Source organism: Phaenicophaeus curvirostris, chromosome 8 (assembly GCF_032191515.1).
Source record: "Phaenicophaeus curvirostris isolate KB17595 chromosome 8, BPBGC_Pcur_1.0, whole genome shotgun sequence".
NCBI classification, from domain to species: domain Eukaryota; kingdom Metazoa; phylum Chordata; class Aves; order Cuculiformes; family Cuculidae; genus Phaenicophaeus; species Phaenicophaeus curvirostris.
In genome coordinates, this window is record NC_091399.1 from 12984877 (window position 1) to 13007459 (window position 22583).

Consider the following 22583-nt stretch of genomic DNA (forward strand, 5'->3'; position numbering starts at 1 on the left):
TTATAGCAGTTTGTTACAGAAGTAAAGTAGTTAAACTAACCGTAGTCCTTTTCTGAAGTCTATTAATCATAGACTGGTTGGGAAATTACTGGTGTTTCTACTGTATCTACTAGCAGCCTCATTTTTTCCACCTTAATTGGTTAATTTAATATTAATTTTCATACTTGAGGAGCTAAGTAACAGCAGAAGCTTTTGCATTTGTTCTACCATGGAAATGTATTTCAGAATGGTAATAGTTGAGTGGTAAACTAGCAACCAAATAAAGAGTTGAGCAGAGCTAATGGAAAGCAAGCTCATAACTGAGACTGTAGACCTGCAGTTTATACAGAAGCTTAATTTTGTGCTCATAAGTAACATAAACTCATTGCAATAAAAAGTTAAATGTGTTTTTACATTCTGACCTGATCACTCTGAAAAGATCTTAAATGTATAAAATTGGACAGGCATGGGATTTTAGTTTGCTTAATCTAATATTTCAATTAGAACTCAAAATACCTGGGAAATTTATGTCTTCAAGCTGAGGAGATGCTGTATCATCCGCTTGTAGACAGATGCTGTTATATATGAGCTATTATATTGGGTCACTATACTCAAGCTAGCATTCTTTCTGCTGTGTTTGTGTTAAAGAAAAGCTGTGAGCCACACAGCTCTTTCAAGGAACAAATGTAGGTTTGTACTCTTCGGATGATTCTGGCCCTGAGAAGTGTCGGAAGCATGTGCCCCTGACTTGGGGACTGAAAAAACTTTAATGTATCTCTTTTTTTCTTTCTTTTTTTTCTTTTTTTTTTTTTTTTTAAACTGGCTAGATACAGGTAAGGTAGGTAACTCTTTCCAAGTACTTAACTCCTTAACTCTGAAGTTTGTGAGAGAAGAGGATTAAGAACTGTGTTACTGAGTTTATTGCTAGTAGCCGTATATGAATCTTGGATCATACTAAGTTACAGAAAGAACAAAGAAAGTATTTAGATTTCCTTTTTAGCTTACTTACATTTTTGATGGCATATAGGTAAAACCAGCTGGCTTAATGCAAATGGCCTCTAGACTTTTTGAATTGCTGCAGTGTATATGGAGGTACACATAGGTTATTAATAGTGGTTTTAATTCAGGATGTTATTATCTTCTATCTAAATCTGAATTATGCATTCTACTGTAATAAAGTATATCAGATTATTGTGTTAGTTGTTGATGTTTTACTCAAAACGCTTGTAAGGTTTTCTTTATTAATCAGTTTAATTAGCACTCATTGGCACATTCTTTACTGTTGATATCGATACCTAAAATTATTCTGGTAAATAAAGCCAAACCTGACTATGAGGATTTAAAGAATCTTACCCATGGCAAAGCGGTGGATTTCAGCCCTTTGAAGCATTGGTGGTCCTCTGCATTGTGGTGCTGAAGTAGTCCCACCAGACACAGTTCCTAATCCTGTTTCCTCCAGTGGCTTTCAGTTGTATATTACGACTCAAGAGAGTTGTCTTCCCCGGCTGATACGGTTATCATCCTAGCTATTGTTTTTATTTTCCTAAATAATGGTATGAGATTGTGGTTGGGATAAGAAAGATAAACTTTTAAAACAAAAGAAGGGTGAGTCATCTATGAAGCAAATGCACACTAAATCCTTTTAAACAGTTCTGTAATGTACTTATGAATGAACTTGTACTTATTGTCCTGTCAAGGAAGATCATCTAATACTGCCTGAATGGGATTCAGTTAACTCGCTAAGCAGACATACACAAGGCACTTACCGTAAAGAGCAGTCTAGGCTGCAGTGAAAAATGTTAAGTGGGAATGCTATCTTTGCAAAGTTTACACATTTCCTGCTATTTTTCTGTTGGTGCTAGTAAAGAGTTTAGCAGGCTGAAAAACTGAATGACTCCAAAATAAATTAATAAAACTCAAGTTCATTTTGAGGCATTTTCCCAGGTGCTCACTTTTTTTATTATTTTTACCCCCCATAAAGTATCTGGATATTTATGTTGCTAATGAGAACTTCTGGATCACTCACATTTCTGCAAGTTGATCAATTGTCACTTGAGTGTGTCTGTGTGATTTTGGGTTTAATACTAGAACTGGGGACTAGACTACTCATAGCATTGGCAAGTACAAGTCAGTTCTGCAGCTTTGCCAGCTGAATAGAATATTAGGGACTCAGCATTTACAATTCACAAAATTACTTGGTGTTTACATTAGTAAACTGTACTTAAACAATATTTAGTTCACTTCAGCTGCAATTTTACTTCCAAAATAGTCTGCAAGGTGGAGTCTTTTGTAGAAAAAAAGCATAATGACATGTTGGACTGAGATTCATAGAATCCTTCAAACTGAGTTCATCTAGGAGGCTAAATCAAACCAATAGCTAAAACTAGCGAGAGGTGTATTTTTAGGACTTTCCTTATTTGCCTTCCATGACACAGAAATATTATTCAGTGACAATGAAAAAAATGTATCTGTGTGAAATGGTTATCTAGGGGATGCCCTGATGGATTTGAGCATTTAAGCTCGTTGACTGCAATTTTCACTTTCTAAAATATATATCTAAAAAAGCATGTATATCACCAGTGGATGTTAATAATACTTAGTAATGGACATAGTTCAGGCCAGGATACTTAAGTGTGTTCCTATCAAGTTGAAAGAGGTCAAAATGACCTTTAAGTCGTATAGCCTTCCATTTTACCTTTGCCCAATACTTGTACTTCTTGAGGTGCATGGAAAGCAAAGGGATGTTGCTGAGCAGTGGAACATTTACAGGGCCACAGGGCCCACAGCAATTTGAGATTGTAAATTTAGATCCTTGCATCCATAAAAACTAGTTCTTACACATGTATTTCATATAATCTAACTTAGGCTTCTTCTTATACCCATCATTTTGTGTGTCAGTTACTGCTTAGGTAAGGACAGCCTTTTTACCTTTCCCATTCTGGTGACTATAATGCCTTATCTATTAGACCAAAGATTAACTACTTATTTCCATTTCAATTCCAAGGACTGCTTGGATTTTGCCTTATTCTTTTGTGTCATTTCCTATTCAGATAATTGCTTGTCTTCCATCTTTCCCTAATACTCTATGTTCCCATACTTTATAATTTGAAACCTTCATCATTTTCTTCCTTATCTCTTGCTGCAAAGGAGTTGCCACTGCAATGCCACTCTTCTCTTCCACATCCTTGTCTCAAAAAGAACTTGGTAGTGAATTAGGGCAATTAGATTAAATGTACATTTGTTAATGCTTAGTAGATTCTTGGCTGTTAGGGATGAGGCCCATTTTTTGGTTCATCCTGAGTCTTATAGTATTTTCTGGGGTCAGGGAGAATCTGAATACTACCATAGCATGAATAATATTTATGTTTTCCAGTAAGTTTCTGCAGTGTTTCTGCAGAAATAAATGCTTATGTCACCTCTTTGCTAAATAGCTGGGTTGTGTGCTGGACTAGTAACAGGAATAGTTGATGATAATTTTTGTTGTCCTTTAAGAAAGCACAGCCATTGGGGGAATACTACTAAGACATAATAAAACTTTAAAATAACTGGTAATCATAAATTTCTACAAGTCACAGCACAAGCTGCAAACTGTTCCATGTGTTTTTCCCAAAGGAAGAATTTATTTCTAAACGAATCTTGCTATTCTTACATATCTTTAAATCTTTAATGATCCTATATACTTTTTATTGTTTATTTTGCGTTTTGATTTTGTATATCTCTTCATTTTACTGCCATATACACCTCCCAGTGCATACTGCTTCAGTGTTTGGAATTACTTACACTTCAGGGAAAAAATGTTCTTGGAGTCCTTCTATCTTTCCACTTGGTGCCTGTTATCTAAATGGCTGTGCAGTAGCAAACTGTTCTGCTGACACAAGAGGTTTTATAGTGATTCAGAAACAGTAACATACTGAAATAGCCCAAAGTGAGAACAGAGTTCTAAGGTCACTGTAAAGCTGCAAAATTAGGGCAGGAGGATATATATGAGGAATTTCCAATTTGATAATTCGTTTGAAAGGATTACAAAAAAAAATTTTTAAAAATGGAGGTTGTCTTTGATTTTGTGATGTGTCTAAACTGCAGTCTTAGTAGGTAGAGGACATGTTTTCCATGGCCCAGTGCTCCGCTGCAAGCATGATACTTCTAAGGCTGTTTCAGACACAGGGCGCACAATGTGACCTGATCTTTGTGTTCTTACATGCGAAACCATTGTAGCACAGATCCGAAACAGGAAAGCATCCACTTCAGGGCTGCCCACGGTCCTGGTGCACCACAGTCCTCTGACATCTGTGGTGACCTTGAAAGAAACTGTGGGAACAAGAGGAATGGCAGTGCTACTGCAGGGGAGAGAGAGCTGGAGGGAAATGATGGTAACCTCTGAATCTCTGAATTGCCTTCCAGTAAATCTCCACTTTGCTGTGAGTGGGTGGATTTAATTTAAAACAAGAGGTACCAACAACTGCTTTTTTTTTTTTTTCAAAGAACACCATTTCAAGTAATTTTCACTTCAATCTTGAGTACAGAGCACCGAAGCAGGAGAATGTGATGGTGTTTTAAGATGCTTTTGGAATTGGATGTGATATGCCTCCTGTCATTGCTGCGAAATTTACATTAGAAGAAGCTGAAGGAACATTCAAAGAATTCCTAGTATTGTTTTTTCTGTTTGCAAGGGTGCTGGTCTGGCCCTTCCTTGGTAAAATGGCCTGAACAACAACAGCTGTTAAGACAGGAATGCAAGTTCAACTATCCGAGGATCATGTCTGAGAGTGTATGTGCCACAGCTTGTCATATTAAAAGGGATGAGGACAATAAACCAGATTAAACAGCGACCAGAGAACTACAAAGTGAGGTTTGAAACAAGGCTGGTGCCAAATTGGAAAGAAGTATAGGCAGCAAATGCAACTGTGTAACGCTAGGGCGAACAGTGAGAACAGCAGCCTGCATCCAGCTCGGGTAGTGATGGTGCAGAGTGCAGCATAGAGTCATAGAATCATAGAATCACTAGCTTGGAAAAGACCTTTGAGATCATCAAGTCCAACTGTACCTGTCCACTGCTAAATCATATCCCCAAACACTTAATCCACCTGCATTTTAAACACCTCCAGGGGTGGTGACTCCACCACCTCCCTGGGCAGCCTGTTCCAGTGTTTGATAACCCTTTCAGTGACGAAATTTTTCCTAATGTCCAGTGTAGAGATTCACAACTGGGCATGCGTAGGTGACCTTGTGTGGTGATTTCTCCACATTGTGTCTGTTATCAGGTTGTAAGGCACAGCACAGGTATACATTAAGCACCCACATCTCCTACAGAAGGCATGTGTAAGCAGAGGACTGTGTGTGTAACTGGGTGGATGGGTGCACAACCTTGTGTACATGGTTAGAACTTTGGGGGACTGGCAAAGAAAGGTCATTAAGAAATTTGTTAGCTGTTTAATTAGCATTTTATCTATTAACAGTGTCTTATTTGTTGTATTGCTGATGCTGAACCTGAATGTATACTTCACTGATTGCCAGCTAATTATGTGCTATTAATAAATCAATGAACCAGTGTGATTGTGGTTTGATTTAAAGTAATGAACTGTGCATTTTTTCCCTGTCACACCATTAGGTTGTAACTGTAGATATTATGTGATATTTAATGTTATTGTGAGTTAGAGAAGTTGTGCGCCAGTGGGAAGAGAGACAACTGTTGCCAATGAAAAGATAATCCCACTATATTATTAGTGGGATAGGACCCTTCTGTGAAGATTTTCCTGGAAAACAATGACTGGTTCTAGAATTCTACAGGCTCTAATAGTATTAAACTCAAATGTGACAGCAAGAACATGCTGAAATTATACTGGTCAGACGTGCTATTACAGCAGTGACTGAGCAAGCTCCTATTAGTACTTATCACTGGCTCCCTACTGGAAGACACCAACTCCCTCAGATTTGTCTTCCTAACACAAAATGGCTTCTAAACACTGTTCCCAAAGTTATTCAGGTTTGAAAAAACACTCTGAATTTTGATGTTGAGCCCCCACACTGAGCGAGGAATGAAGTCTTGTGTCACTTGAGTAACCTTATGACTGACTCTGCTTTGTGCAGGAGTTTTGGTCAAGATAAGTTTGTGAGGTCCCTTCCAACCTGAACTTCCCTATTAGCTTCTATCTTGGCATGCAGTTTTGCTAGTACTAGGAATAAGTGGTGATATTTTGGCTGTCTGTGCCCACAGCAATATTTGAGTGTGACCACGCCAGTCCTCAAAGCAATAGCTCTGCTTCTGTAGGTAAAATCCGTCTGCCATTGGTTGCATAACTACTTAGGTGTTTCTACCTTTCTTGTCCATGGGAGGCAACAGTACTCTAGAGATGATTTTTTTCTATCTGCCTTAGAGGTTGAGGCATGGTTTGCCTTTGCACTTTGTTTTATTAGATGTTTTGGAGATGACTGAGGGAGTCAGACATGATTTGTGACCTTCATTTTGAATCAGTTGATAGCCCATGGAAGAGGTAAGGAAGAGAAGAAAGATTAAGTTCCTGATTTTATTTCCATTTGGCTAGGGTAATTTAATCAATGACTAAGAAGGTCATGAACACAAGGCTAGAAAGGACGGAGTCTGGTCCCTTGCTTTGTGATCAACGATGATTTTTTTGTATAGGCCTACATTATGCCCGTACAAAGATCACTTCAAAGCCTCACTGCTTGGGCAAATCTTCTAATTTTTTGCTTCAATTTATTCATAGGAATTTCATACCTATCTGCTTTTGTTTGCTGATGTTATTTTTTAGCATAATAGTTTTGACATTGCCTGTGTTCATAGAGAGCAGCCAAGAACTTTATGGTAAATTTTCAATTTGGTTCCAATTTTGATTCAGCTGTAGCTAAAAGTATTTTTTGAAGCCTGTAATGTTTTTGCAAGTAGTTTAATAACCAAAAAAGTTATTTGATAAAGCCTGAATCACTTTAAGCTTCATAACATCAGCAGATACAACACTTAAAATTGGAAAACTGGTTTGAGCCACTGTCTCTGAAATGGGTCTGAATGACTCCTAGCACTCTTCCTTTATGATTTTTGCAATCTCAGAGCTTCCCACAAGGGTTAAGGTGTTGGAAAGCAGCAGTGTCAATTCTACATTTGAAAAGCAGTTCATACCACTGCTGTGACAGGGAAGGTTAAACCATCCTAAGTTCCTCACCATTGCAAGGAAACTAGCCAGCAAGCCACTGGTGCAGAATCGTGTAAATGCAAGCACATATAGTGATGCGGTAAGATTAGTAGAGAGAAGACAAGTGGGATTGTCTCAGTGCAGTTAGAGCAGTCCTTTCTGCAGCAGATCATGCTTCCCTACCACAGAACAAAAGGAATTAAAGATTCGATCAGTGAAGTTCCGTGAGGAGATGTTTCTTAGAACTCAACTTAGGCAGGTGCAAATAATATCTTTCTGTTTATCAGGTAACTGTACCAGTAACTGCAAAATGGATGCAGATAGTTATCACAGGGTCATGGACCAGAGTGAGAGTTCATTGTCCGCATATGAGTTGCTCCGCAAGAGAAAGGGGAAAGAAGAAATATTATGCTGTCTGGAGGAGTTCTTGTGGGTGAAACAGGTGAGTGACAGTTTTCACTGAGACCAATGCTTTGAATTGGTAACTCAAAACATAGCCCAGGTTAAAAGAAAAAACAATTAAATCCAGCTGCATTTTGAGAAAAAACAAAGTTTTAACTGCTTTAGAATTCAGGTCTGGTTTGAGATCTGCTCTCTAAACATATTTATTTAATCCTATATCAGTAGGCTAACTAAGCCCATGATTTGTTATGTGGTCTTTTAGGAGCATATACAAGGTCAATCTGTGTACAATCCATGTCAGTCAGACACCATCTCTATGGGGTATCTGATATCAGATACTGCAACTGCTTTGTGTCCATCTCCCAAGAGCACTTTGTACTCTTATATTTTTTCACTAACCCTCAGTATCAAATAATACTTTTCATGTGATCCACATTTCCACTGCAGTGCACTACTTATAAAGCCAAGACATTTAATGAAAATATTAATAAAGCTGTTACTTACATGAATCCATGAGGAGGTCCTCTCTTAGCCCAGTTTCACAAATATTTCTTTTAGCACAGTCTTGATTATTTTTCTTTGGGTGGTTCATTTTCCATATTATAATTAATTTACAGCTTCTCCATCTTATAATTTCTCATGTGATACTGAAACAAGTGCTTTAACATCACCTGGGTGTATCTAATCAAGTATTTGATCAAGTACATTTGCTTTGCTCTGGGTAGTTGGTTATCTTACGCAAGAACCAGTGGGTTACTAAATAAGTTTATAACTTTGCCTACTTTTTGTTTCAACTATTTTCAAATAGATCTTAAATGTTGTGTGTATAGTGCAAAAGTTTTTTTTTCACACATTTAATGTGAATTTGGGGGTTTTAACTAAACATACAAGACACAGGGAATTACAAAGTAATTTATTCATACAACGTATTTTGGATACCAAAAGGATGGAGCTGAGCATGGAAAGCATTAGTATGAAAAGAAGCGAGGCATGATGTAAAAACAAACAGACCACAGAGAAGAACTGTGTCAACCAAAATTGCAAGGCTTTTATTTATTTATTCATTTAGCAAAGTTTGGAGAGGGGGAAAAAAAAAAAAGCACTTGTGTGTTGCAAGAGGATTAGGGGAAGTGACTCCTGAAATCAGCAAATAAATACTTTGCAAGGTCAGTCCCTTTAGCAGTCAGTGAGTAAAATAGGAGTGGAAATAACACTAAGTAGTCAAAAAAGTAGGCTATGATACTAAATGTGTTTGCTGAGTGTCTGAATCTCTAGGATGTCGTTCCTGGGTTACACAGCTCTGCTCTTATGTTGGATGTATTGTAGTGCAGAAAGAGGTAAGCTTTAATGTAAAAAAACCCAACCTTTTCTTAAAGTGTATGTGAAGATGGTTACTAAAACAATATGTAAATAAAGTGTTTCCATTGTCGTCTGATTTAATGAACTTCTGACAACAATAATTGGTATTTCTTCTGGCAATGCTTAGTATCCTGTTATAGGTATTATTTCACCTTTTCATTTGGATAAATAATGTTGCATGACTTTTTAACGGTTATTATTACTTTAAACTAGAGCAAATTAATCTGTTATTAATTCAGTTTGTTAATTATACTAACATCTAAAATCTCTAAACAACTGGCAGATTAAAATAGAAAATATTCAAAAAATGTGCATTTCTTTCTGTCTGGAATAATTTGTGAGATAATCAGAGAAACAGGAATGATTACTAAATTCACTGAAAAGCTTACAGGTTGTTGAATGTCAGACTGCCTTTAATACATCAAATGAGATATATGTACACAGCTTTGCTTCCATGCATGTTTAAAGATGTAGCTAGTGTTCTGAGCATCTTCTCAGAAGACAGAAGCAATAATTTTTACTCTGATATTTTCTGCTTCTCTATTCAATGTATTTTCTTGATATTATGCTTACATTGTTCAATATATGTTTATTAATTTAATTCTTTTCTTTCTGTGTTTCTTTACATAGACTGTTGCAGAAAGGGTGCTATGTGTTTTTGAGCTAGTGTGTCTTTCCTTATTTCAGGTTGTTTTCAAATTAAATGAAGGTTATGAAGACCTTATTAATCAGAACAATTGGATGGGTTTTATTTAAAAAACTGAAAAATCAGGACATTGATGAAATGTATTACCTTTTTATGTATACTTATGAGAAATATAGCTCCAGAGTAACTAATAAAGTATAATTTGTTTGCAAGGTAGTCTAGAAAAGTCCTGGAATTTGAAAAGAAAGTTTGCCTGAACTTGTACTTTCTTTTCATGATGTTTTCTTTGGACCGAAGAGATTGCAAAGGAATGCAAATGTAGCAATATTTGATTTATCCAGGGCAACTATTACCACATGTTTTGCAGGATTTTTAATTCAAGCTTCATATTGAAAGTCTATGTGAGTTGTTCAAGAGCTGATTTTTTGCACAAGATCAGAAAAATACTCTACCTGAATTTGTAGTTTGTGTTTTTCTTTATTGAAGTTGCAACCAGCATAATGACAGTAAGAAAGCAGCTTGAGCTGTTTCTAACTGAGGTCAAGTCCCATATAAATACTAAATGATTCATTCCAGCTCTCCTGATCTCTCACTAAAGGATTTGAAGGTATGCATTTAGTGCATGCTTTCTAATATAAAAATAAATCCCAATTTTGTTGAGTACACAAGGTGAGTGTATGATGTAATCAATATAGTTTTGAAGTACCTACTGTCAGTAGATTTCTTCTTCTCAATACTAAGAAACTACATTAACGAAATAATAATTAGTTATAGTCAGAAATACACATACATACTGTGACATTTGATGGTAATGCATAGTTTGATATTAGGACAGGAGTGGTAAAGAACAATCAGAGAGAGTTGAAATAAACCCAGAAACATGTCTTAGTAATGATGAAGAGGCTATCAGGATATTATCTTTGATGATTTTTTTTTATTATTATTATTTTTAAAATTAGGTGGAATTAAGAGGCTCCATTCTGCACAAGACAATAAAAATGTAATATGTATATGTAATAAGGGAGCAATAGAGCACAGCAGCTCTACCTGCACTAAATAGACTTGGTTTTGAATCAGAGTTTGAAGTGCGCTTTCTCAGCTTGTGGATTGAAAAAAGTAATTTTCATGAGCTCCAATTAAAAATATGAAGAATTAGAAACATTCCTTCTCTCACCATTGCAAAGAACTTCATTTTGTGATAAACTAACCATTTTTGACACATTTGAAAGAACTAGCTAGAGGAGTCTTGTTCATTTCAGTTATTTCTGCGTTTTGTAAAAATGTTGAAAACTGAACGTCTCAGTAGTGCTCTGAAAAGGCTGAGTACCTAGTAGGTTTTTTTATAGTAGTGTAGTACCCTCTAGTGGACAGAAGCAATAATTTTTACTCAGATTTAATCTGAGTAGGCGGGAGTTTACTTATTAAGGTAGTTTGAAAGAACGTGACTATGTGGGCATGCTCTTCCTTTAGCACTCAGCAGTACTGTCAAAGCTTGTAGTCTTCTTCTGGTTACTAAAGACAGCCAAAATGTAGCTATTATACCTCACAATTAACATTCTTTTTTTTTCTTGTATTTTCAAAATGCTGTTGCTACAGAACACTTGACATTTTACGTGTTTTGTTTTTTAACAAATATTTTCCTGATTTTTAAAAAAATTCTGAAATTATGCCTCTGATTGAGTAGATGTTCCATTGACTGAAGTAAAAACAGTGAATGTTCAAGGGTATTTCTTTGTGCAACCACAGTAAAATTCACTTTCCACACTTTGATGTGGAAGAATGAGTGTTTAATCTAAGTGTTTGCATTAGAAGTCACAGCTACTTGACCTGTGGTGTAATATCCACAGTTCAGCAAGCCGTAACTCCACATTCCGCACCTAAGGAAAGATCCTGAATATTTTTCCTGTAGTGGCACTTTTAGGTAGCACCTGGACAATCCATAGGAGAGCACCAGTGAGAGTATTGCTGCTTTCTGAAACCTGCGGTCTTATAACTAAACTGTGCCGGCACTCCAATGAGTAATGAATCTAGTCACCAAGAAATTTACTTCCCTGGTGGACATTAGTTGTCCCATTTATTTTCTATATGGAGGTTTCATTTCTTTTCCAAGGCTTAATTTCTCAGAGGTTAGTTATTCATGATGCATTCTCACCTTTCATGTTCTGATGTAAAGTAGACTTCATTGCATCTAATTTGCAGCTTTTGAAATAAGTACACTTCAGTCACATAAGCAGAGAGAATTAGTCACTTAATGTATGTCATTTATTAGAAATAAATTTTAAAAAATATTTCTTCAGAAATATTGTGTGATCTTTCATTAACAACTTCCCAACATTTATTTCTTTACTCTTTAGTCTGATTTTTCTCATTCTCAAGTTGTTGAATAACTTCTTAATAAAATTAATTAATTTCTTGTACACTGAAGAAGGCCCTGGAAGGAGTTTCTAAGGAAGGACTGTATAAAATTGAGCTAATGAGAAATATCAGACAACATCATCCACCTCACAAATTGAGTGGAAATGCTTTGAAGCTGACAAAGGTCAAAGTGAATACCCAAAATCAATTACATCATGTAGTAAGTAGCTTGTCATAGGAAGTAGTCTCATGTACAGCAGGAAACAAGTTTTGGAATATCAGGTTATCTCAGCCTGGAGAGAAAGTTTAGGCAATGTAAAAGTGAGGGGGGATTTGCCAGAACTTTAGGTGACATATGAATTTAATGTCAGTAAGGATGATGGTGTCTGCAGAAGAAAATTGTTTGAAAGGAAATTCTACTGAGTGCACAGAGCTGTTCCCTGTGGTAATGGAAGGACAGGCAGTGGAAGGAGGAGCTCCTGCAGGTGGAAGGGTAAGAGATGTCTGTGGTTAGAACCAGGGCACTAAAATCATCTCAGTCTTTCTAACTGAAGTCTGTTTCACGATTTATGACTGCCCCATTTGGTTTCTTGGCACTTAACTTGACTAGGCACCGTCCACCCATCAAATCTATATCTCTCCAATTTAGAGAGAAGGATGTTGTGGGGGACCGTGTCAAAGGCTTTACGGAAGTCCAGATAGATCACATCTGTTGGTTTACCTGTGTCCACTGCTGTGGTTATCCCATCACCCCACTAAGTTGGTCATACAGGATTTGCCCCTGGTGAAGCTGTGCTGGCTGCCATTAATCACCTCCATGTCCTCCATGTGCTTTAGCAGAGCTTCTTGTAGGATCTGTTCCATGATCTACCCAGGCACAGAGGTGAGGTTGACAGGTCGGTAGTTCTCAGGGTCATCTTTTCTGCCCTTTTTAAAAATGGGCACAACATTACCCTTCTTCTAGTCACCAGGCACTTCTGATTGCCATGACTTTTTAAATATCATGGAGAGTGGCTTCGTAACCGCATCTGCCAGTTCCCTGAGGACTCCAGGATGCATCTCTTCAGGTCCCTATTCTTACATCCTTTATAGATGCCTATTCATATTCCTATGAAATGTGGATTCTTGGCAGTCGCCTGTTTTGTGATGATTAAGCAGAAACATATGCTCACTTGATCACAAATGTCCCCAGGATTCCTTGCTACATTTTCTATTGTATAATTATTTTGGCATTTGTAGCATCTGCTTCAGTTACCAATATTTTTATTTACAAATTTTAGCTTGTAAGGAGCCTCCTCCTAGAAGGGTTAAAGAAGTGCCTACTGACATATGGGACAAACCTCCCTATCCACATGGTACTCAAGTAACATACAGATGTCGCCCTGGATACATAAAAATTGGACGAATTGTGTTTGAGTGTGCTGATGGAGCATGGACACAACACCTCCCAGGGGCAGAATGCAGAAGTAAGTATTTATGTAAGAATTCATTGGTGAAGAAGTTGATGTTTATTATTGTTAGTTCTAAACACAAAGAAACTTTAGACACACAAGCTTTTTTCTTACACATCCAACATACAACATTTTTACTAATAGAATATAAATGTTTGATTTGATTATGTAAAATTAAGCCCCAGGGGCCATTCAAATGAAGATGAATATAAATCATGGTAAAAATCAATTAATAATATTGTTACTAGTTTGCCTAGGTCAACAGGGACCAGGAAAGATTTCTTCTGAGGAGGCCTAGTGGGTTGTAGCTATGCAGTTTATTTTGCAGTCTGCATTATAAGATCACAAGTGGATGAATGAGAGAGACGGTGTGTTCATCTTTACAATTCTTTTGGGAATCCAGGGCAAATAGTCAGACCACAAGAAAAGTCTTATGGAGAACTTTGAGCAGAAAGGACTGAGGACCAGAAGACTCCTGGGGTTTTAGATCATCTGTCTTTATTTGGCACAATCACCATCTCTATTGAGAAAATCTGATTTCCAGTCAATGATGGATTCTGTAGTGGAAGTTTTGGAGCAGTTTATGTCACAAGTAGTATGAAAAGCTGAAGTTAAATCCTGGTATTAAATTTGTCATAAAACTTAAGACGAATTCAGCCTTTTTAAAGGAATAAAACCTGCTAATATGTTATCTAACTTTTTTTAAAAATCAACAGATCCTAATGCCAATATGTTTGCATTTAAGACAGTGGTTAAAAAGGGGAGGTTAATCAAGATAATAGTGAGCATTTTTTAATTTTTGAAAGGCCTGCTCACTGCTAGGAAGGTGCTATCTTTCACACTTTCATATTTCTATGAAATTGAGTGATTTATTTATGTATGTATGTATGTATTTATTTTTACCAGATAAGCCCTGTGGACATCCTGGAGATATTGAGTTTGGTTCCTTTGAACTAACCAGTGGAAGTGAATTTGTATTTGGTGCCAGAGTTGAGTACAGTTGTAATGATGGGTAATGCTTTTTTAATTCGATATGTAGGAGTTAACATAAGGTGTTAATGTTAAAAATATGTCAGTTATAGATTTGTTGTTTGTAATGCAGCTGCAACTTACCAATATTTAGTGTTTGATTATTGTTTAATTTAAATTTCTGTAACTACAGTAATACTAAAGATAATCCTTTGTCATGTCTGATGCTATTGGAGTAACTGGATTCATGAGCCTGAAGCTGTCACCCAGGATGTCTAAACTATGTAAGGCTGTTAGCTAACTCAAAATAGCTATCTAAGTAGAAAACTAAAATAGTGATCTGTCTGTAAAGCTGCCTCATGACTCTACCAGCCAGCCAGTTCAAATGGAAATGCAGCTTTGTGTGCTGGAATTAGTGCTTTCAGTAGTCAGTCATGATGCAGTTATGCTAGCAAAGTCATCAGTCCATACAACAGTTTCCTATGTAGAACCAAAATCAATATTCTCTTTAATCTTTTAAGTTCAGACCGTTTTTTGCTGTCATTTCAGACTAGCTGTACTTCCTCTGACTACATTCCAGATAAAGCAGAAGTCATGGCAAGGCATTGTGGCCATGTTGCCCTCAAACCTAAGATAATACAAGTTCATCAAAGCATGATGTACAGTCGGTGTGGATTAAGTCCTATTTTGATGCTGTCGCGTGTCTTTCAGTCACACTACAGCATAGGCAACAGGAATTTTACTCTGTTTGCTGTTGATTGTGTAAATCACTCCTAGGCTATTTGCTATGTAACCAAAGTCTGCCATCTTTCTAATAGAGAAGCCATCTTACTGATGACTTCCTGCTTTCTGGGGTGGGTTTTTTTTTGCATTTTTTGCCTTATGCAATTAAAGAAACAAGGTTCAGGCCAAAAAACTACTCATTTTTTTCACATTTTGGGTAGTCTGTGCTAGAACATATGAAGCCTACTTCCTTTGCTTCAAAAACAGCAGCGCTGCTGTTTCTGTCACATAATAAGACTGTATTTTAGCATTGTTTACTTTTTATTTGGTAAGATACCAGATGCTCAGCCAAAGAAATTACCGTGAGTGTCAGGCAGATGGATGGAGCAATGACATCCCTCACTGTGAAGGTAAATTGAGTTTGACATATAATTCTTTATCAAACTGTCTTTTTATCTGTCTTGTACTATCTAGAATTTGTCTGTGATGTCTCTACCAGTATTAATTCACACACATTTAAATCTAGGTTAAGCAGCACTCTTATAATTTTAGTCCAATCATTCACACTTCTGTTAAAAAGCATTCACAAAACGGAGTCTTGTCACCCCTAAACTGACTTAAAGCGCTGCCTCAGCTAAAGGCCCTGATAGAGTAGATGTCTACAAAACACAGTTTAAAAAGACAGCTGGGATGAGGCATTTTGGATATATGTGAAAGCATGTGTGTTTTTAGTTTCTTCCTAGCTGAGTTTAGTGGCCCTATGCATCAGTCAAGGCTGATCTAACCATCAATAGAATTCATAGGCTCAGAGGGTAATTTAGATGGGGCAAGACCTCAGGAAGTCATCTAGTTCAGTGGGTGATCTGTCTTTAGCATTTAGGGGCAAAGAAGAGGATGATGAGAGCTAGTCTGCAAGCTTCCTCCTTTGTCAGTCTGTCTTTTTCGCTTGCTGTTTAGTATTGTATCTGTTGCAAATGGTATCTGAATGCATAACAAGAGTGTATATTTTTTAAATGTATAAGGAAATTACAGTGTTTTCTGTATTTTAACTTTTTTGTGTGACAGTTTATTTTACAGAATAGACCTTTTTTCCTCTCCTTTCCTTTTGTTTGGTTTTTTTTTTCATTGGTTTTGGGTTTGGTTTGGTTTGTTTTTTTTATTTTTCAGTGGCGAAGTGTTTACCTGTACAAGCACCAGAAAATGGAAGAATAATTGTGACTGGCGCATTTGAGCTAGGCCAAGAATATTCCTTTGGCCAGGTTATAAATTTTGAATGTAAGGCAAAATACAGACTTGTTGGATCTAAAGAAATTATTTGCTCCTCTAATGGAAAATGGGATAGTGATGTGCCTCAGTGCCAAGGTAAATATGTGTGATTAAGAAGCTTTATTATCACAGACTTCTAAGGACTATTTGCCAGATGAAAACTACAAAGCTTTCACTTTATTACACAGCATTTAAGTATAGTTTATCTCTAAACAATCTTCTTTACACATATGCAGAAGTAGGATAAGAAAGAGAAATCAAAGAATATTGAATGCTAATATAGTCCTAGTGGACCATCTGTTCCACATTTTCACAACAAGCTGTATGTTTTGCCATGATGCATTCAATTTCTTAGAAATTAGCCTGAGTATATCAATCACTTCGGGGCTGACTTCACCGAAGTAATTGCAGACAGTTTTAAATTTATGCAAACCAATTTTAAAAAACAAGTATGATTTTAATTTACTCATGTTCTTAGGATATATAAAATATAAAACATCATGATGGATTTCTCTTTCTTCAGACTAATGTGTTTTGACAAGTTAGAAGGTTAATTTATGTTTAGTTTTTCACAGAAATACAGAATCACAAAATGGGTGAGGTTTGAAGGGACCTGTGAAGTCACTCAAGTCCATGTCTAGTTGATTTTTTAACATCTCAAAGGACTGAGACTCCATAGCCTCTCTGGTAACCCATTCCACTCTTAAGTAAATATATTTTTTATGTGTTTAAGTGATATTTCCTGTATTTCAATTTGTACCCATTGCTTCTCATCTTGTCACTGACTGCCAATGAGAAGGGTCTGGCTCCATCATTTTTTTTCTGCCTGCCCCACCACAGTCAGGAATGTATACATATAAATAAGCTCCTCTTTCCCTGCCCATGCCTTCTTTTCTCTAGACTCGCTAAGCTTCTTTTTATTTTGTTTTTTTCTAATTCCTTAATTGGCTTCATGACCCTTCAGTATGTACACGTCTCTCCTATATTGAGGACAACAGACTTGGACACAACACTGCAGATGTGGTCTGACCAGTGCTGAGTAAAGGGAAGGATCACCTTTTTTGACTTGCTGGCAACATTCTTCCCAGTGGAGTGGAGGATGCTGTTTTATTTGTTTATTTGCTGCAAAGGCACATCACTGGCCTCTGTTCAACTTGTCCATCAGAACTGCCAAGGTTTTTTCTGCAAAACTACTTTCAGGCAATTGAAGCCACTCTGTCCTGCCTGCAGCTTGTACTGGAGGATGGGATTATTCCTTCCATTTTGCAAATAGAGATTATATAGGATTGGATTGTCAGTATTTAAGAATGAATCCCAGGCAGCTTACAGTAACAATTGCTGTTGAATATGCAGTTCATCAAGTTTTTAGATTATGTATATATTATATGATTGGGAAGTATGTGTATAGAAGAGCAGAGTACGTAAGTCAGGATGTGAGATACATGCATTTTTTTTTGCAACTTCAGTGCTGTATTTTGTTGCTTTAAAGCCCCCATCTAGTATAATTTGAGCAGCATAAAGTGGAATTAAACACATGCTTGTAACATTTGCAGAATATAATAAATTGTTTTAAACAGTGACAGTTTCACTGAGCTCTTTTTCATCCTAAATACAAAGTAAATCCAGAAAAAGAGAACTCTCTGTGTCCTGCTCTGTAGCCTAAAAAACAAAGCCTTGAATATTTTCTGACTTTATGAACGCAGTTTTTGGAAACACCAAGATCTCGGTGGTTTTGCTGGGTTTGGCAAGGAGCTACAGTGAGACATTCAAGTGTCAGTTTTCCAGATAGCTGAATTTGTTTTGCGAGTTGATGCCATGATTTAACTAGTTGTCTACTGGCTATGAGAAGCTTTAATTTTACTGAAAATTACAAGGAAATGAAATTATCTGAAAAGTTGAAAATCCAAAATTTCAGCTAGCCTAGTTGTTTATTTTAGAATATCCCCTACCTTAGATTTATACTGAGATCCCTTAAAATCCAAAGCAAAGCATGGAAATCCACCTCATGAACGAATTTGCTATGGATGCTCTGTTACATGACCCCTTTCTACCTAGCACCCAAAGTCAGGTCATTTTAAGAGTTCTCAAATTTGTTTCACACAGTTTCTAAATGCAAATGCTTTGGGGAAGTCAAATTAATAAACCGTAATTTTTTCCCAATACACCTTTATTCTAAGGAAATAAAAATAAAATATATTAATAACGTCTTTCTCAATTTCAGAGATTATCTGTGATGTGCCAAAAATTGAGCATGGATTTGTACTTTCTCAAAAAAAATCTTACAAGGAATCTGAACAACTACAGTTTGGCTGTGATGAAGGATATGTATACAAGGAAAGAGCAAATGTACAATGTACAGAATCAGGATGGAATCCAACACCCTACTGCACTGGTTAGCCTTGCCTAAAGTTATTTTGAACATTTGTTGTGTTTGGAAGTAATTTCAGATATGAGTAATGTGAAAAGTTTGGTTCGTCGTAACAAAAAAGAAATCAATCCACGTCTGGCTTATAGCCCTTAAGATGTAGAAGGATGGAGTGTTTAAGAGATGAGACAACTGGATAGGAGTTTTCCATGGAGAGCAGTAGAAAAAATGGTTAATTCACTCCTTTCTTACTTGAGTTTAGTTAAATACATCCTCGAAACAGTTGCTTCCAAGAGTGGAAGAGATATGTAACCTTTTCTTTACCCTAAGAAACATATTTTTAACAGTTGCATGCAGTTATGGTCAATATACTATGAAAATAAGAACTTTTGCAATAAACATTCATAAATATTTGAATTTGTATCTGATTTTTCTCTTTTTGTTTAGAAATTGTATGCTCTCCTCCAAGAGTTCCCAATGGGAGCTTTAGACCTGAAGAAGACAGATACGTAGTAGGTGGTATAATCACAATACAGTGTAATCCTGGATATCATTTTAAAACATTGACTGGCAAAACCACATCCGAATGCACCAAGAATGGCTGGGTGCCTGATCCGGGTTGTGTCCGTAAGTAGCTCTCCTGAATGAACCCAAGACACAGAGTTGTTGGAAATATCTCCGTTAAAGAGAGGTCAAGAGAAAAACTTAAGTGTGAGAAATGAGAGTAGCTCATTCATTGTGTTTCCTCATGATGTAAAGCTTAATTTGATGGCTTAGAAAAATCATCTATAAAACCAATGGTATAATCTACATATGTGTTATGTTTATAAACGGAGACAGTGTCTATTATTATATTGGTGAAAGGATGTGTTAAAAAGTGCTATAGTCAGCTCCGTGTTGGGAAGGTTTGTGGTTGACCTGAGGAATAGTAGATCTTTGGCCACTGAAAATAAAAGAAAAACACAGAAAATAGGATGTGAGAGAAACCCTGAAGAAACCTTTGTAAAAGAACCTTTGGATGATTTGAACTATTCCAAAAAAGTGCACTGTTCGTATCTGGATAATTTTTTTCTCTATCTATGTGTGGTTTCTAAAATTTAGGTATCACTCTGAGACCACCTCACTGAATGGTCTGAACAGTGGGTGATCTCTCCTGTATGTAGACTCTAGGTCAGAGCACTTCAGGAGGAACCTACCTGCTATGGCAAAGCAGGATACCCTGGGTAAATTTCTGGGCATCTCCTCCTTCTCTCCTTGGCTTGTCCCTGAAAAGGGTCAGTTCTTTTGAGGAACGGAGAGAACAAAAGAAAACCCTCATAGCTTTAAAACACAAATGAGAAAAGCTGGACAAAGTTTTTGGTGCAGGATCCCAAAAGCTAGAAATGTAAGCAGTGACAAGAGTCATCTCAATTTTAAGAGTCCACAGTTCAGTTGCTCTATCTGAACAAGTTTTCTAGGCTCCCATTATGGTCAGTATAGAAAATACAGTGGAGACACTCGACAGAAACAATGTCATCTCACCATAGAACAAATACTTACATTTGGTCTCATGAGTCAGCCTTTGGCATGCACTAGACTGGAATTTCTGTTGGCTGCCATGGAGACGGAGGGAGCCAGCATAGGCACGGGTGGTGCCAAAGATGCCAGAAGCAGAGCACAATTGTTCCTGCACTCCTTAAGATCTGACAAGGTGTGCAGTTCTGGTTCTGTCGGTTTCAGAAAACTCTCAGATGATGAAGCTGAATCTGAATTAATTGTGTCTTGAGCTTTTTTGTCATCGTGCATTGATATTGTTGCTGTTAAATTCTGTTTCAAGAGAAACCATGTGACTACCCAGTCATAGAAAATGGCATGTTAAGTAGAAGTGTGGAGTACTACAGAAACTATTACTTTCCAATGAGATTCGGGCAGCACATTCACTACCACTGCAATAGGGGTTATTCATCCCCACAAGGAGAAGGCTGGGTTACAAGTGTCTGTTCTGAAATGGGCTGGACTCCAGAGCCAAAATGCCTCAGTAAGTACATTTGCATTATATGCTCAATTCTGCTATAATTATCAAAGATCCATGCAGCAGAAATTGTGCCAAGGCAGCACAAGATGGAAGAAAGAAGAGTTTATTAAAGTAGAACTGCTTTAGTTGACACCTTGGACTGCACCCAGACAGTCATCCTATCTGCAGAGCTCAAATTGTCTTCTGCTAAGTTACGATCAGAAATGCATAAGGCTGAAATGTTGCTTTTGGATTTTGGAGGTTCTTTCCTCCTAAAACTATCCATGAGATTAAGAAATACACAGGAAATGTTTCTTTTCTCTGGCTTCTGGGCCATGTGCATGCCTCTGCTTTCATCTGCACACACAGAGCTGCACAGACCAACAGAGAGGCTTTACTGTATGTAGATATATTCTTCCTTCCATGGCTTGGGCACTTTGTCTAGAGGTTCATCTCTGAGATCCATTGCCTGGTCCATTTGGATAATGTTTGGTGCTGAAAGGTGGCTCACTTTTTCAATAAGCTGAGAGTGCGCCTGGCATCAACAGGAAATCCAGATACACACTGACTTTGTGGCTGAACTATAGCAAATAGGTTTAAAGCAGTGAGCTGAGGCCTCCTCTCTTAACATGCGTCTCATCATAGCGAAGTTCCTACTTACCAGTAGGGCTTGGAAGTGTATTATAAAAGGTTAATCTTTCCCTGATGCCCTCAGTGGAGTGGTGCTTGGTGCAGGAAATGAGTGGAGTCCTGCCTGAAGGAAAGAGCAGGCTATTCAAGTACCACGGCTATAGCATTCATCCAGCCATCTGCCTTGTGTCTGGGCTTTGCTGTTGCAAAAATCTCAAGAGCTGGTTTGAGAGGCTGAAACATTTGCACAGATAGGATGAAGTCTCCCGAAGGCAAATGCTGAAAATCACTCAGGGCAGACATTTTAGAGACAGCAGACCAAACCAGAGCTGGTGTACATGATGCTAGATGCACTGAAGTTAGCCACCCTTGCTTATGAATACTCATTAAGCGATATTGTATACTAGACCAATTCTTAGCACTTTATGTAGTGACTTACACTCCTGTTCATCCGATTAATTAATCCTCGGGCAGTGAAGCAAAACATGCTTTCATTCAGGTTTGAACGCAAGTGTCTTTTGGGGGTGAAAGGATAGGGAAAGGTGCTAGGAGGAGCTTCTATAGTAAATGTTTTCCTAAGAATTGATTTAGCTCAGTTCCTGCTGGACAAATTACCATCGTTAAATGTGCTTACCTTCCTTCTTTAGAAAACTGTGAAGTCAAACACCTGGAAAATGGTTATTTCTTACATAACCACAAGTATGTTTACAAGGAAGGCGAAAGAGTGAAATACAGGTGCAACATTGACTATCATACTGAACATGAAGATGGGGAAGTCACATGCACAAAGAATGATTGGTCACCTCCTCCAAGATGTGTCCGTAAAAGTGAGTGTGCTTGTAATTTGTTAAGATTTTGAGCTAAAACCAGTAATGCAATCATCACATCACCTACATTAGTCCATCCCCACTGCTTAGTAACTCTAGGTCTAGGTGCTCTACAACTGAAAGACAATGCTGCGATTCCCTCAAATGGCTCATGCAGCTCTCATATCCCTGTATGCTGCTGAGGTCAGTCACTGTACAAACGTGCAGAATGTAAACCTGTAAGCTGCCCCCATGTGGCTAATTCAGGTCTCCTAGAATGGAAGCTCTTGGATGGGAGCCATTATCCCATTGCCTTCGGTAATGAAAACTTATTGAAACATAACTGTGCAGTAATAAAATAGACAGTAATCATTCACTTCATGCAGCATATCTGTAATTCCTTGTCTTCTTTCAGCTTCTCACTATGCCAGCTGATCCCTATTTCTCTTGCTTCCTTTCCATTTGGCATCAGACTAATAGTGGGGAGGATT

General features: G+C 37.4%; 1 protein-coding gene across 4 annotated transcripts in view; it reads left to right on the forward strand.

Moving 5' to 3' along the window:
* The window catches only part of CFH (complement factor H), a 131625-nt gene that overhangs the window by 90272 nt on the left and 18770 nt on the right, over positions 1–22583 (forward strand). Inside the window, exons 2-10 of one of the 4 annotated variants that reach the window (XM_069862502.1) lie at positions 8836–8866; positions 13170–13355; positions 14247–14352; positions 15366–15442; positions 16200–16394; positions 18520–18690; positions 19111–19290; positions 20480–20680; positions 21934–22113. In XM_069862502.1, coding sequence (XP_069718603.1) covers positions 8845–8866; positions 13170–13355; positions 14247–14352; positions 15366–15442; positions 16200–16394; positions 18520–18690; positions 19111–19290; positions 20480–20680; positions 21934–22113 — 1318 coding nt within the window. In that variant the 5' untranslated portion in view covers positions 8836–8844. Of the gene's footprint in view, positions 1–8692; positions 8867–13169; positions 13356–14246; positions 14353–15365; positions 15443–16199; positions 16395–18519; positions 18691–19110; positions 19291–20479; positions 20681–21933; positions 22114–22583 lie in introns of those variants that run through there. The other 3 variants (XM_069862504.1, XM_069862501.1, XM_069862503.1) reach the window with 3 other exon arrangements.